At 41.7% G+C, this 16,476-nt stretch overlaps 1 protein-coding gene across 4 annotated transcripts in view; it reads right to left on the reverse strand.

The window, feature by feature from the left end:
- The window catches only part of LOC115200284 (tissue-type plasminogen activator), a 20,298-nt gene extending 9,735 nt beyond the window's left edge, over positions 1-10,563 (reverse strand). The window contains exons 1-5 of one of the 4 annotated variants that reach the window (XM_029763230.1): positions 10,407-10,424; positions 3,938-4,015; positions 1,877-1,958; positions 1,143-1,185; positions 492-626 (exon numbers count right to left, since the gene is read on the reverse strand). In XM_029763230.1, the coding sequence (XP_029619090.1) occupies positions 492-626; positions 1,143-1,185; positions 1,877-1,939 (241 nt within the window). In that variant the 5' untranslated portion in view covers positions 1,940-1,958; positions 3,938-4,015; positions 10,407-10,424. Of the gene's footprint in view, positions 1-491; positions 627-1,142; positions 1,186-1,876; positions 1,959-3,937; positions 4,016-10,406 lie in introns of those variants that run through there. The other 3 variants (XM_029763228.1, XM_029763231.1, XM_029763232.1) reach the window with 3 other exon arrangements.
- Positions 10,564-16,476: the final 5,913 nt, after the last annotated feature.

Below are 16,476 nucleotides of genomic sequence, written 5' to 3' on the forward strand. Positions count from 1 at the left end.
TCATAATTTCCCTTTTTTCAGAACAGCTTCAACCCCAATTTTCACGTCTCTGTTGACAGCGTATGACCTCACACAAGCTGAGAACGAGGTAGTGATTTGTCTGTCATCAGATGGGTGGTCATGCATCATAGCGTTCTTCAGTGGGGGTGAAAGAACATGTCTATGCGTTTAAATATAGTGAAAGTCACAATGGGTGGGTGTTGTAATGACTAAACATCCTAGACTACACCCTTTCTCTCCATGACATCAACCACTCTCCATAGTGGAGGAAAGTAAGGGACCAGAAGGGAGAGATACTGTAAATACAGAGTGGAGAGATGGGGGCAGGCAGACAGAGGGAAGGGGGGGGGTTTCTGGAAAAAGAAAACAAGTTAAAGAAAGACAAGCTGAACAGTGTTGTCACTCTGCCAGCGTAAAGGGGGTTGTGAGTGTGTGTGTGTGTCTCTATTTATATACAGTATATGTATGTTTAACTGTGTGTTTCCACTCACTGATGACTGGCACATAGTGACAGCGCTGTCGTCCTCGTGATGCACAGGTGCAGCGCTCCCCACGCTGGCCCCTCCATCTCAACCACGTGTCCCCAACACCACGCACCACAGCCGACTGGACATCCACACACCGCTCTATGCATACAAACACACACACACACACACACACACACACACACACACACACACACACACACACACACACACACACACACACACACACACACACACACACACACACAGAGAGAGAGACACATGAACACAGAAACACACACAGGGGTAGAGACAAAGACAAAAACATAGAGAGACACAGACACGAGTCACAAGATGAGAGACAGATACATAATGTATACACATGAAAAGAGAAGGCGTTGGCTGACATACAAACAAATGATTTATGGTCGCTAACACATGATTAGTGTGAAGCACAGGCGGCCAGTGGCACCTTCATTGGGGAGGATGGCTCATAGTAAAGGCTGGAATGGAATAAATGGAAAGGTATCCAACACATCAAACACATGCTTTCCATGTGTTTGATACCATTCCATTATTATGAGCCGTCCTCCATTCAGCAGCCTCCTGTGGTGTGAAGGGAGGGACAGAAGAGGGGCGTAAGAGGGTGAAGGGGCAGAGAGGGCAGCCCAAGCTCACCTTTATAGTATCTTGTCCCTCTCTTGGTGTGACGAAGCTCAACCTGTCATGGGAGAGGTAAGAGAAGTGAGCTCAAATCTCCACAGTACCAACAAACACATATTGTCTGCATGGCAACAGTAGTGATGAAGTTAACTGTCTGAATGGCAACAGTAGTGATGAAGTTAACTCTAGACTCTGTTCTAAGGTCAGTTTACCATTTTTCACCTTGTGCATTTTGCGAGGTTAAGCTGGCCCTATAGGTTAAGCTGGTCCTATAGGTTAAGATGGCCCTATAGGTTAAGCTGGCCCTATAGGTTAAGATGGTCCTATAGGTTAAGATGGCCCTCTAGGTTAAGCTGGCCCTATAGGTTAAGCTGGTCCTATAGGTGAAGGTGATCCTATAGGTTAAGCTGGTCCTATAGGTGAAGGTGATCCTATAGGTTAAGCTGACCCTATAGGTTAAGCTGGTCCTATAGGTGAAGGTGATCCTATAGGTTAAGCTGACCCTATAGGTTAAGCTGGTCCTATAGGTGAAGGTGATCCTATAGGTGAAGCTGACCCTATAGGTTAAGCTGGTCCTATAGGTGAAGGTGATCCTATAGGTTAAGCTGGTCCTATAGGTTAAGCTGGTCCTATAGGTTAAGCTGACCCTATAGGTTAAGCTGGTCCTATAGGTGAAGGTGATCCTAGATCTGCACCTAAGGGCAACTTCTACTTGGAGCTGTGGTTAGTGCAGTGGATGTGGTACCTACATTGTCTGCTAGGGAGCAGCAGAGAGCTGACAGGAGGAGCAGCAGTCCCAATACTCTGGCCATGGTTGTGTCTGGATCTTTTCTGATGGAAAATAAATACAAATTATTAAAGGTTCTACTAAGCCATGTGAAGAAATACTGTTTTGGTTGATTCAGGACAAGTCAAGTCATTGGGTACATACATCAAGTACTCAACATCCTTTGGACACAGTCACAACTTATGAGAAATACAAAACAAAATGCCAACTCCTAGTGAACAATAGGTCCAATGTCACGAGCATGCTACTCTGATGTGGGTAGACGATGGATGGACTTTTCAATACTACCCATTCCTCTAACCCTCACCCTGACCCTTCCTTTGAGTAAGACAGAGGGAAAGGGAAATGGTGGGATCGGTGGAACGTTTTGGGGAATTGGAGGGCATTGCTGATTCCTTGAAGTTGTGATTTCCTGTGAAGCCTTGTAGGCCTACTGACATACAGGAAGGAAATTATAGCAGTGCTTGTTTGTGCGCGTGTGTGTGCATGTGTGGTCCTCTGTAGCTCAGCTGGTAGATCATGGCGCTTGCACCACCAGGATTGTGGGTTTGATTCCAGGGGCCACCCATACGTAAAATGCATGCACATACAAGTCGCTTTGAATAGGTCACTGTGTGGGGGCTTGTATTTCAAAAAAATATCCTTTAATTAACTGGGCAAGTCAGTGAAGAACAAATTCTTATTTACAATTACTTTCCTCGTTATTACTATCCTCATTGGTACTGGAAGTCCCCACAAGCATAGTAAAACAAGGAACATTTCCACATGAGGACAAAGGCTATTTTAAGCTTAGGGTTAGGGGTTAAGGTTAGGGTTAGCCCTGAGGGACAGAGAACAGTGACAAACAACTAAGCACAATTTGCCACCGAGGAGAAGTCTCACAAGCTCACGTGTGTGTGTGTGTGTGTGTGTGTGTGTGTGTGTGTGTGTGTGTGTGTGTGTGTGTGTGTGCGTGCAAACTGTGTATGAGTGTGTGAACTCACAAAACGTTGCTAAAGCCCTCTCCCAACATTCCAAGACAGTATGGAAGCAGTTTCTAAACAGGCGTGCAGATGTAGGACGGGTAGAATGACTAATGACAAACAGAGCGATGAGAGGAGAAGAGGCGGAAAAACTGAAACTTTACAGAGTTTGACTTTGACTAAGTCGGCTTTCCAAAAAGTTTGTATGCACTACTACAGAGTTTGCTACGTTTTGTAACCAGAATACACACTTAGTTGAATCTGACATGAAGAACTTTTGTATTTTTAAATGTGTGGTGATGGTGAAGGTGTGATGATCGTGCTATTTGGTAATACTGAAGGATGCTCTGGATAAGAGCATCTGCTAATGGAATTTTACCTATTCATTTACATTTTTGTCATTTCACAGAGCGACTTACAATCAGTGCATTCAACTAGGGAAGGTAAGACAAATACATATCACAATCACTGCAATAAAATAAGCATGGGAATAAATGTAAATGAATCTAGTTCTCTCTGCAAACACAAATCAGACTAGAGATGCACTGCAGAACCCTTTTAGGCCCTAATGCCTCTCTGTCAACTGTGACTAACCATGACTCACCCTTGGAGAGAGAGAGGGAGAAAGGGAAGACAGAGGGAAAGACAAAAGAGAAAAACTTAAAGTTAAAGAAAGATGGAAAGAGTGAAAAGAGATTGAGGAAGACTCCAGCACTGTGGTCATTGCATGGGACCAAGACCAATACATAAACCTGACCTACCGACACACACACACACACACACACACACACACACACACACACACACACACACACACACACACACACACACAGACACACACATATATACACACACACACATATATACACACACACACACACACACACATATACACACACACACACACACACACACACACACATATACACACACCGCAGCTGGCTGATGGTTTTCTGACTTTTCTGATCCCCTGTGGCTGATTGGGTTGGTGTTTTGTTATAAATGAGGTCAAACTGCGCACACACACGCACTGCTCAGAAACATGAAGCTAATCAACTCACCAGGTAGAAAGAGTAGATTTTCCAGGAACACAGACTCCCTGAGTCTTTCACTGGGATGATTCTGCAAGATGTGTGGGACTTACACACACACAAACAGAGCAGAGTACATACCCCTTTCAAGCCAGTTGTTTGTCACTCCAGGTTTATTTGGGCTACCTCTAGCTGAGCCTCTTTGGCAGAGCATGAGTTGCTCTGGTCCCCTACTGTCCCTCCCTCTGGCCTATCAGACCAGGCCATATGTTTCCTACCAACATTGAGCCTGTGTGCCTGACGTCACTCACTTTCATGTTTTATCTGTCACACACACGCCTAGTGCCTGTCCTCCATCATTAACATGTGTCTATCACACACAAATACACACACACATACACAAACGTGTGGGTGCCGTCATCAGACACCACAGGATTATCAGCTGCTGTCTGACAATCCCACAATGCAGTGTGTCTGTGCAGGACTGGTTTGTGGCCTGGCAATGATCCTACTAAACCAGCTCTTACAAGAGCCAACAGACATACATGCACGTGTTTAAACCCCCACTAAAACACACACACACACACACACACACACACACACTCTCTCTCACACACACAAACAGACACAGTTGCACACCCTTATTATGTTGGTAGGAGTTTACAAGATAACAAGAACATCTCTTAAAAGTCAGCATGTTGTTTTGTTGATGAGAGTTTAAAACCTTTTACTGCAGTGGACTAAATCAGGGTCACACAGAATGTTTCTTGGTAGTGTTAAACAAATCTACTATGAAACAAACAAACAAACAAACAAACAAACAAACCTCACACACATGTTTATGGGCTTTAAAAAAGAAGACACCTGTACCATGTCAGATATAGAGTTGAAATGTATTACATTTTTCATCCCAATATTACACTTTATATACATCACAGAACACTGAAATATAACGAAACTGTTTGACATAGAAACACAGGATTTCCGTCTTTAAAAACAAAACGTTATTAATTATGAAATTATGGAAAATATTAACAACATCCCACCAATGAGGCCAAAGAGGTTGTTTTTGGTCACTGACTGCAGGAAAGGGCTACCTCATTTCTTAGCAGGGATTAGAAGGAAATGGTCTGTCATTCCCAGTTAGTTCATGGTTTGTTTTGATTGTGTTGTATGACAATATATTTCCTACACACCCATGAGGGCTAGAGGAAACAGCCCTCTTACAACACTAGGTCAAGTCTGAGTTCTGGTGAGAAGATGAGGCTGCTGAAAACTGTGGTTGGAGCTTAACTAGTGATAGACTGAGTCAGCATCAGCCTCGTACCAGCACTAATATTCACACACACACACACACACACACACACACACACACACACACACACACACACACACTAATCAAACTCACCCACAACAATCACATCAGTAGAATGGATGTGGTGGGTAACTCTCATGTCCTGTTAGTGTTCAGTCATACAGCAGAACTGTAATTATAGTAACAGAGTTGTCTCTAAGTGCTGAGCACAGCTCCTTCTCCCCATCAGTCTGTGTGAGGATGAGTCTAGCTAGCTGACCTGTACAGTAAGGATGTGTGATTTGCTGACCAGTGACCACAGTATTGGTACAGCAGGTAGAGACTAATCAGCGGCCATTTCACCTCTCGAGGGAAATAGGAAAGAAAGGGTTAAACGTTAGGGGTAGGGGATCAGAGGACAGGGCTAGACACAACTCAGTCAGCACAGCAGTATGCAGTACTCTAGTGGAATCTCTCTACCCTGCCAAAGCTGACTGTATACATGTTCTCATCCTCCTAGATCTATCTGCTGCCTTCGACACTATGAACCATCAGATCCTCCTCTCCACCCTCTCAGGGCTGGGCGTCTCAGGCTCTGCACTTGAATTGCATCCTACCTGGCAGGCCACTCCTACCAGGTGACGTGGAAAGGATCTGTGTCTGCACCACATACTCTCACTACTGGTGTTCCCCAGGGCTCGGTTCTAGGCCCTCTCCTCTTCTCTCTATACACCAAGTCACTCTGCTCTGTCATATCCTCACATGGTCTCTACTATCACTGCTATGCAGATGACCCTCAACTATATACTTTTGTCCTTCCCCCCTACTGACACCCAGGTGCTGACATGCATCTCAACGTGCCTAGCAGATATCTCCATTTGGATGTCAGCCCACCACCTCAAGCTCAACCTCGACAAGACAGAACTGCTCTTCCTCCCAGGGATGTCCTTTCCAGGACCTCTCCATCACGGTTGACAACTCCACGGTGTCCCCCTCCCAGAGTGCAAAGAACTTTGGCATGACCCTGGACAACACCCTGTCGTTCTCTGCAAACATCAAAGCAGGGACTCGCTCCTGCAGGTTCATGCTCTACAACATCCGTAGAGTAAGACCCTACCTCACACAGGAAGCTGCGCAGGTCCTAATCCAGGCACTTGTCATCTCCCATCTGGACTCGTGCAATTCGCTGTTGGCTGGACTCCCCGCATGTGCCACCAAACCCCTGCAACTTATCCAGAACGCTGCAGCCCGCCTGGTGTTCAACCTTCCCATGCAAATAGTATTTTATATAATCCTACATTACCCCCTGCTCACCCCGACCCCGCCCTGTGAACTAACACTGTTTTCCACCTGACTAGCTCTGACTTTGCTGATAACTACTTTATTGAGGAACGATTGACTTACTATAACTGTGATATGTGGTTGTCCCACCTAGCTATCTTAAGATGAATGCAGTTAGTAAGTCGCTCTGGATAAGAGCGTCTGCTAAATGATTCCAATCTAAATGTAAAATGTCTAGTCAAAAATCTGAACAGTGATCAAACTGAATAGAAGGATGTTTTGAAATACTGACCTACAGCTGCTAGAACGAGGACAAAGAAACAGGAAACATCTTTAAAGTGTACCAAACCTTGGTACTGATGTTGCTGTTGGTAAAATATGGTGTGGCAATGTAAGTTCCTTCACTTTTCATACCGATAAAGCTTCATGAATTTAATTGAAATTAAGTAAATAGTTGTAGACAGAGGAAGTTGTGTGTGTATGGATGGGTGTATGCGACTGTACATAACACAGTTATAAGTGTTAATTCTTCACTGAGAGAAAGCAGGCAGCCATAGGCGTAATCTGATTAGCATCACATTGAACCAGTGTGATAAACAATGACACAGAACTCTGGTTTGGTTCTATCTAATTATCTTCCTTGCCTTCTCTTCTTTAGGTTTGGTTCCTGTACTCTGAAATAGCCTTATTTTCCATGTCGTCACATTACGTTTTGGGGAAGAGACACTGGATATGTCATTCTCAACACTTGAACCCTCTGTCATAATGTCTATACTATGTTAGAGACGGTGTCATAATAAATATATAACACCTGTCATGAGCGCTGATGTCTACTTATGACAACTGATCTAACACTGTCATGACACTATGTGTTACTTAGGGATAGTAAGTTACTTGGCTGGAGCTATGCCTGCTATACCGGGCTCTTGACCTGTGAATCAGGTCAGCCAAAGCACTGAGAGGCCCCCTGGCCTAAAACACCAGCCCAGCCACCACAAAGAATGCACTAAATCCACTGATCCAGAATTAATGGTCCGGGATCAACTTGTTACTAAGCAACATTGCTGAGTTTGGATTACTATGCTGTCCCTTAATGGTCAGCCAGTTCCCGGAAGTGACCCTGTCCTGTAGGTGGTGCATGTGAGCCAGCTCAGGTTTGTCTTGTTCAGTCACCTTGTATCGGAGGACAATAGGGGTGCGCTCTAGTATTGAGAAATGCTATCCAGAGGAATTCCCAAGTTAAACTAGCTGCTGTAAACCTACGATTCTATACAGGGCTAGTCAGGCGAAGGGTGGAACCAACACACACACACACACACACACACACACACACACACACACACACACACACTTAAACACACACACACCCAGCGACCTCCAGGCACCCACATTTTCTCAGTGTAATCTCTGTTCTGTTATCTGAAGGAACACTGATTCACAACTGCTTTCACTTGTTATTTCAGTTTTTGAATGTGAACTATTGCAACATGAAGTTTTAGAATGATTTCATTCCAGAGCTGTGGATTACTGAGTGAACTGACGGAGGACGAAGTGATACAGTATGTGCAATGGGAGTATCAGGTGAAGGGAGGGGTAATGAGATGAATGGAAAGAGAGAGGTGGGAGAGAGATGACGGTATGAAACAGAATGTGAGGGGAGTATCAGGTGGAGAGGGGGATAAAGAGAGAAGAATGGAGACAGGTGGAGGGATGGAGAGGGGGATTTCAGTAGTGAAAGAATGTAAGAGCATCAGGTGGAGAGAGGGATGAAGAGAGAAATGGAGTGATGTGGTGGGATGGAGAAAGAGTGAGATGAAAGATGTGGGATAGAAGGGGAGAGAGGAATGTGGAAGAGATAGATGCGGCAGGGTATGGTCAGCAGTATTTGACTTGATCACTGAGTAAGCACTAGGTGACTATTGCACTATTGCTCTTGGCTGGCTCAGTCACTCTTTCACTTCCCCACACTCTTAGAAAAAAGGGTTCCAAAAGGATTATTCGGCTGTCCCCATAGGAGAACCCTTTTTGGTTCCAGTTAGAACCCTTTTGGGTTCCATGTAGAACCCTCTGTGAAAGGGTTTTATATGAAACCCAAAAGGATTATACCTGGAACCAAAAAGGGTTCTCCTATGGGGACAGCCGAATAATCCTTTTTGTTCTAAGAGTGCACATAGCCTACATGTGCCAAGGTGTGGAGACATCCACCATCAGGTGAGAAGAAAATGGCATAGAGATGAAATGCACGAGAGCTACATGCTCTGCAAGTAACAGAGCATAACTAGCCTACACAATAGCAAGCCAGGAGTGTAAATATTTGCTTTCTGCCCTTAATCCATTGAGTTTGCTGACTACATATTTGAAACGGTCCTTTAATTGAGTCCCCAATATAGGATAAATGCCATTATGTGATGTAAGTAGGTTTGGAGGGTTATATTGTAAAAATGGTACAGTTAAAATGTCCGGACCTGCAGTTTCGACCAGCTTTCTCTCGACCTCTGAATGATCGGCTATAAAAAGCCAACTGACGTACTCCTGAGGTACAAACCTGTTGCACCCTCTATAACCACTGTGATTATTATTTGATCCTGCTGGTCATCTATGAATGTCTGAAGGACATGTACTCTTGTAATCTCCACCCGGCACAGCCAGAAGAGGACTGCCCACCCCCCTAATCCTCGTTCCTCTCTGCGTTTCTTCTTCCTAGGTTCCTGCTTTAATAGGGAGTTTTTCCTAGCCACTGTGCTTCTACATCTGCATTGCTTGTTCTTTGGGCTTTTAAGCTGGGTATCGTTATAAGCACTTTGTGAGAACTGCTGATGTAAAAAGGGCTTTATAAAATACTTTGATTAATTAATCAATTGAGCATTTTTTTTACAGAAATAATTTGAGTTTGGTGACTACATATTTGAAACGTTCCTTTAATTGAGTCTCCAATGTGGAATAAATGGTATTATTAAGTATGCGATGTATGTGTATTTTAAAAATGGTACATTTGTTAAACTTTCATCAAGTCTCCGATGCGGAGGTTTACTGACACCATTCAACCGATGGAGGGTGTAACCGAACTACCGCCTGGGAGGCGTGCGGTCCGCGTATGATGCGTGTAAAGTGTTGTGTTGGTACCGAATCGAAAATAAAAAATAAAGTCAATAGCCTACAATTTTTCTTGGAACATTTGCGCGTAGGTCTACCACCGCCGTGTGCACCTTGCTGTGCTTAACATGTGAAGAAATAATAGTTGATCAACATTTTAAGCTAACCATTCTGATCTGTTCCATCAGCCTTATTAATTGATATGTCGCATACCTCCACTACTCTACTTTGATACGCATCATGGGGATTAAGAAGTGAGCACACAATGCCCACAAAAAAGCGGGTATACGGCATATACCTGCGTATATACCCTCCAATACCCTCCAACACACTGCCCCATAGGACATACGTTATATCTAGAAGGGATTGAATTGGTCCATATTCCTGGTAAAGTAAATTAAGGGAAACAATAAAGTGTAGAATAAACGATGTAATCTCATCTAGAGAAGATATAAGCACCTACAAGCATCCGAAACCACAGCCTACTGTCTGTATGTGAGACTGCGCTCATAATAATAAAGCCTAATCATATAATAGCCTACATGCATTCATTCAGCTTTTAAAAACTATGCACAAATGCTTGGGAAAATTAGATACACAAAAAGTATTTAAAATGTCACATTGTTTACTGACATGTATTTGACATTCCATTCGAATATTACTGAAATCACTTGGCATTCCATTTGAAATCAAATTTGACCCGGCATGCTTCACAGAAAACAATCAGCAAATGTTGTAGCCTAATGTAATCACTATGACTTTTAACATAGCCAGTAAACAACAATTAAAATGTGGAAAACAATAACATTGTATTAACATCAATATCCTTACCTTGTCCTTGTGTATGGTATGTTGCTAGTTCTGAATTTCCCTCTAGAAACAATTGTCATCGGCAGATATTGACGATGAAGTGTAATAACTGCTGTGCTTCTCTCGGTTTTTATCCTAGCCTCGGCTGTTTCCGCTGAAGGGGGAGGATGTTTGGAAATGATCGACCACAGGGAAGCAATGAGGCGGGTTTTTGGGATGATGACGCTATTTGGGCGGGTTCGGGACGGTCCCACAGCGAGTATCTGGGTTGGCTCCGAATCAGAGCATGTAAGAAACATGATAACGGATACAGTGTAGACTATAATAGTTGGAGTAGACTATGAGGTCAGCGTCAATGAGGTAATCAATATCCATTACTTGATCTATTGCTCCTGGGTATGTAGAATCACCTCTTTTGAGAATTACTACATGATTTGACCATTTTTACACGTTACATTTTTCTGTGGAATTGTGACTCAATCAATCAAAGGCACTCATGCCTTTAAGTGACACACACACACATACACACACGCACATAAAACTGAACCTGAAGCTGTCTTTGGCTCAACATTGAAGGGCTGATTAAGAAAAATCTAGGTGAATATTTGTCTTGTACAGACTTCAGTTGACCTTGGCTGCAAATTTGATGTTATTAGTGATATAATTCTTTGCAACCTGAGTTTATACTGCATGGGCAAAGCTATGACTGTGTGTGTGTGTGTGTGTGAGTCTGTCTGTCTGTCTGTCTGTCTGTCTGTCTGTCTGTCTGTCGGTGGGTGGGTGGGTGGGTTCAGTATCAATGGAAATCCAGTTAGTGGCGAATCCCCTGCCAGCAGGGCTGACCCACAGTGACTCCATTGTGGTTCTCAAACATCCCACAATCCCCTGACAGACTCTACCCATCCTTTCCTCAGACAGGAAGTTTGTCCATCACTCAGTCACCAGAATGACAATCATTCCATGGAATTTGAACAACAATCATTCTAATTTCATATCTTCTTCATTGCAACTCCACATCAAAGGGCTGCGACAAGTCAAAAACATCAAAATGTGTCAGTGTATGCTTTTATATAAATAAATACATTATTATTAGTCCTTGTGTGCTGTTGAGGAGAATATGGCTGAAGTTGTTCAACTTTTATTACATTTTTGTAAAGGAAATTATTTAGCGAACACTGGACTAATTGTGGACTAACACAGGAGGTTGGTGGCACCTTAATTTGTGAGGACGGGCTCATGGCAATGGCTGGAATGGTATGAGTGGAATGGTATCAAATACATCATGTGTTTGATGCCATTCCATTTGCTCTGTTCCAGCCACTATTATGAGCTGTCCTCTCCTCAGCAGCCTCCTGTGTTCCAAATGTGCATGTCTTAAACTTACAAAAACCTGGGTTTTAGGCCTAATACTTTCACCAAGTTGCATTACATGTGCTACGTGCCTCTAACAGGGGGTCAAAACTCTTGCATCACATTTTATTGGTATTGTGGTCATGGCATTGCGTTAATTAGGGGAAATTATTTTGTTGACATGGCTTGGTGTCATAATTGTATCCTTATTCATCAAGTAGTACACAACAGCCTTGTGAGACCATGAGTGATAAACGTGTGTGTGTGTGTGCACTATGTGTGTATACTGTAAGTGTGTGTGTACTGTGTGTGTATACTGTGTGTGTGTACTGTGAATGTGTGGTGTCCTCATTAAACACTGGTGGCTCCATACTATTCTAACATAGATAGCATTGACAACGAGGCGACAGAATGTTAGTCCAGAGTGTTGATTTGGAAGTACATAAAGAGACAGCTATACACTTTTACCTCAACTAAAATGCATAGTTTTGTGTAGTTAATTTAGGCCAAAGGCACGTGTATTGTAATTGTGAGGCTGCTAGGCCTTTTTACAAAACACCATATTAAGCAAACAGCACTAGCCTAGGAAACATCACCATATTTAGTAAACGTAAACAGGAAATAGTTTCTCAAAACAGGCTACTCAGTGAGGGGGTCTATGCACCTACAAATCACACATTACTAGAGTAACAAAAAAATGATCTACGTCATACGCATGGAGTTTTTGCATTTAAATTAAAGCATGTATACAGTATGGGAACCAAAATGATGGTGCAAGTCAGCCGGATGTAGGGAGGATGTTTCATGTTGTTTGTTGATGTGGAAATGTGATAATGTTTTCATTACAAACGGGATTCTGTTTGATGACACTATTCTTCGAAAACTGAGGTTTTGAGTGTCGAGAATCTGTTGAACAGTCATTGATTGCATCATTATCTTACATCAGATGGCAATTAAGGCAATGTCATTGCATAGCTTGAATACTCCGAACACCACGGTAGGGTATTTTCCAAGAAGATATTGTACAGTGATGTTCCATTATTATTATTATAAATTATTTTATAAATATTTTTAACCCTTATTTTACCAGGTAAATTGACTGAGAACACATTCTCATTTACAGCAACGACCTGGACAATAGTTACATGGGAGAGGAGGGGGGATTTATGAGTCAATTCTATTATGACACTAGTCACGCAGGCCTTAGATCACTATACATATGAAAGTGACATGTTGTTTTCCAGGAAGTAGCCTTGTTGTTTCGGACTTTTGTAGACTTTTTGAATGGTATTCAATGAGCAAAAACGTCATAAAAGGCATCAAGCAGAATATATATATATATATATGTAAAATTATATTAGTGTTTGTGGCTGAATTAATTGTGGTCATTTAAGATGTATATGTATAATTATATATATATATATCTTAAATTATATATATTAATTATACATATACATCTTAAATGACCACGTTTTCACGAATTTGATGATATAATCGTCAAGCCCATTCAAAAGATAAGGGGACAGGATCGTTGCAAGCAGTGCAAAGGCCTTACATGGTGGTATCCTCCATAAAGACTGTAACAACATGTTTTTTCTGCGCAAAATAAGAGCACCATGTATTGTAAAGACTTGTTGTTGCAGTATTTATGGGAAATACAATCACCTTTTTCTTTTTTGGACTATATGTTTACTCAGATGAGCACCCCATTCCATACAAGCCTTTCCACTGGACACAAACTGGCTGAATCAATGTTGTTTCATCTTAATTTGTCAACATATTGTGATATGGAATCTGTTTAAAATACATTGGATTTGCAAAAAGTCGTCAACTTAAACTGTTGTTTTGAGGATAAAATTTCAACCCCAGGATTATGTCAACTTGGTAACCAATTTCCAACATAGACAAACAGTCACGTCCTGACCATAGAGAGCTTGTATTTTTCTATGGTAGAGTAGGTCAGGGCGTGACTGGGGGGTTTGGTCTAGTTTATTTATTTCTATGTTGTGTTCTAGGTTCTTTTTTCTATGTTGGGTTTTTTGTCTAGTTTAAATTTTCTGTTGTATTCTAGGTTCTTTTTTCCAGGTTGGGGTTTGCGTATGATTCCCAATTAGAGGCAGCGGGTCATTGTTGTCTCTAATTGGGGATCATATTTAAGTTGTTATTTTTCCCACTAGTGTTTGTGGGAGATTATTTTGAGTTAGTGTATGTTGCACCTCTTCGTCACGGTTTGTTGTTTTTGTTTATTAGTTTATTGTATGTCTTGCATAGTTTCACAGTTAAATAAAGATGTGGAACGATACACACGCTGCGCTTTGGTCTCATTCATACGACAACCGTGACACGAACCTTGTATAAAATATGTTTAATTTGTGACTTTGAAAAAATTTCAGATCTTCAACGTTATAAACACTATCAGAAGAAGAAAAAAACTGAAGGCTAGGAAGCACCTCCTACTGGAGAAGTTATCAATCAACAGCTACCCTTTGGTCTTAAATTCAGGGTTCTAACCAAACCTGTCCCTGCTTAGCTTTGATATTTGTCACTGACTTCTACAAATATGCTATCGTGAGAATGATTTACCGGAATCCTCCACTTAGAAATTCAATAAATTCACTGTTACTATCGAAGTCATTTCAAAGAGTAGGTAACAGAGCAAATGAAATGTAACTACACTTTATGAATCATACATCATCCATGATACTATTTAGGCCGATATAGCTTATGCAAAGTCATCAACAGCTATTGTTTCAATTCAACCCAAGATTCAACTAAAAATAGACATACAGTACCAGTCAAAAGTTTGGGCATACCTACTCATTCAAAGGTTTTTCTTTATTTTACTATTTTCTACATTGTAGAATAATAGTGAATAAATCAAAACTATGAAATAACACCTATGGAAACATGTGGTAACCAAAAAAGTGTTAAACAAATCAAAATATATTTTATATTTGAGATTCTTCAAAGTAGCCACCATTTGCCTTGATGACAGCTTTGCACACTCTTGGCATTCTCTCAAACAGCTGCATGAGGTAGTCACCTGGAATGCATTTCAATTAATAACAGGTGTGCCTTGTCAAAAGTTAATTTGTGGAATTTCTTTCCTTCTTAATGCGTTTGAGCCAATCAGTTGTGTTGTGACAAGGTAGGGGTGGAACACAGAAGATAATATATGTCTATGTCAAGAACAGCTCAAATAAGCAAAAATAAACAACAGTCCATCATTACTGTAAGACATGAAGGTCAGTCAATCCGGAACATTTCTAGAACTTTGAAAGTTTCTTTAAGTGCAGCCGCATAAACCATCAACCGCTATGATGAAGCTGGCTCTCATGAGGACCGCCACAGGAAAATAAAACCCACAGTTACCTCTGCTGCAGAGGATAAGTTCATTAGAGTTAACTGCATCTCAGATTGCAGCCCAAATAAATGGTTCACAGAGTTCAAGTAACAGACACATCTCAACATCAACTGTTCAGAGGAGACTGCGTTAATCAGGTCTTCATGGTCAAATTGCTGCAAAGAAACCACTACTAAAGGACACCAAAAAGAAGAAGAGACTTGATTGGGCCAAGAAACACGAGCAATGGACATTAGACCAGTGGAAATCTGTCCTTTGGTCTGATGAGTCCAAATTTGAGAGACGCAGAGCAGGTGAACGGATTATCTCTGCATGTGTGGTTCCCACCGTGAAGAATGGAGGAGGTGGTGTTAAGGTGTCGGGGTGTCGGGGTGCTTTGCTGGTGACACTGTCTGTGATTTATTTAGAATTCAAGGCACACTTAACCAGTATTGCTACCACAGCATTCTGCAGCGATACGCCATACCATCTGGTTTGCACTTAGTGGGACTAGCTTTTGTTTTTCAACAGGACAATGACTCAAAACACACCTCCAGGCTGTGTAAGGACTATTTTACCATGAAGGAGCGTGATGGAGTGCTGTCTCAGATGATCTGGCCTCCACAATCACCCAACCTCAACCCAATTGAGATGGTTTGGGATGAGTTGGGCGGCAGAGTGAAGGAAAAGCAGCCAACAAGTGCTGAGCATATGTGGGAACTCCTTCAAGACTGTTGGAAGAGCATTCCTCATGAAGCTGGTTGAGAGAATGCCAAGAGTGTGCAAAGCTGTCATCAAGGCAAAGGGTGGCTACTTTGAAGAATCTAAAATATAACATATATTTTGATTTGTTTAACACTTTTTGGTTACTACATGTTTCCATATGTGGTATTTCATAGTTTTGATGTCTTCACTATTATTCTACAATGTAGAAAATAGTAAAAATAACAAAAAACCCTTGAATGAGTTGGTGTGTCCAAACATTTGACTGGTACTGTACATATAGACCTAGGGTTTCAAGCTTTAAGAATAGGATTAAATCAAATCAAACTTTTATTTAAAGTTTGATTTGATAAAGTTGATGTTGTTGTATAAATAAACAAAATATCGAACATTGCATTTCCATTTCAACTTTGCTGTGCTTTTAAATGGTTGAAGGGCAGTGTTAACACATTTAGGTGAGAACTAAACAAAAACCAGACAATATAAACACATGTAAAGTGTTTGTCCCATGTTTCACGGGCTGAAATAAAAGATCCCAGGAATATTCAAGACGCACAAAAATCTTATTTCTCTCAAATGTAAATTTGTTTACATCCCTGTTAGTGAGCATTTCTCCTTTGCAAAGGTAATCCATCCACCTGACAGGTGTGGCATATCAAGAAGCTGAGTAAACAG

The sequence above is a fragment of the Salmo trutta genome, chromosome 9 (assembly GCF_901001165.1).
Source record: "Salmo trutta chromosome 9, fSalTru1.1, whole genome shotgun sequence".
Lineage (NCBI taxonomy): Eukaryota > Metazoa > Chordata > Actinopteri > Salmoniformes > Salmonidae > Salmo > Salmo trutta.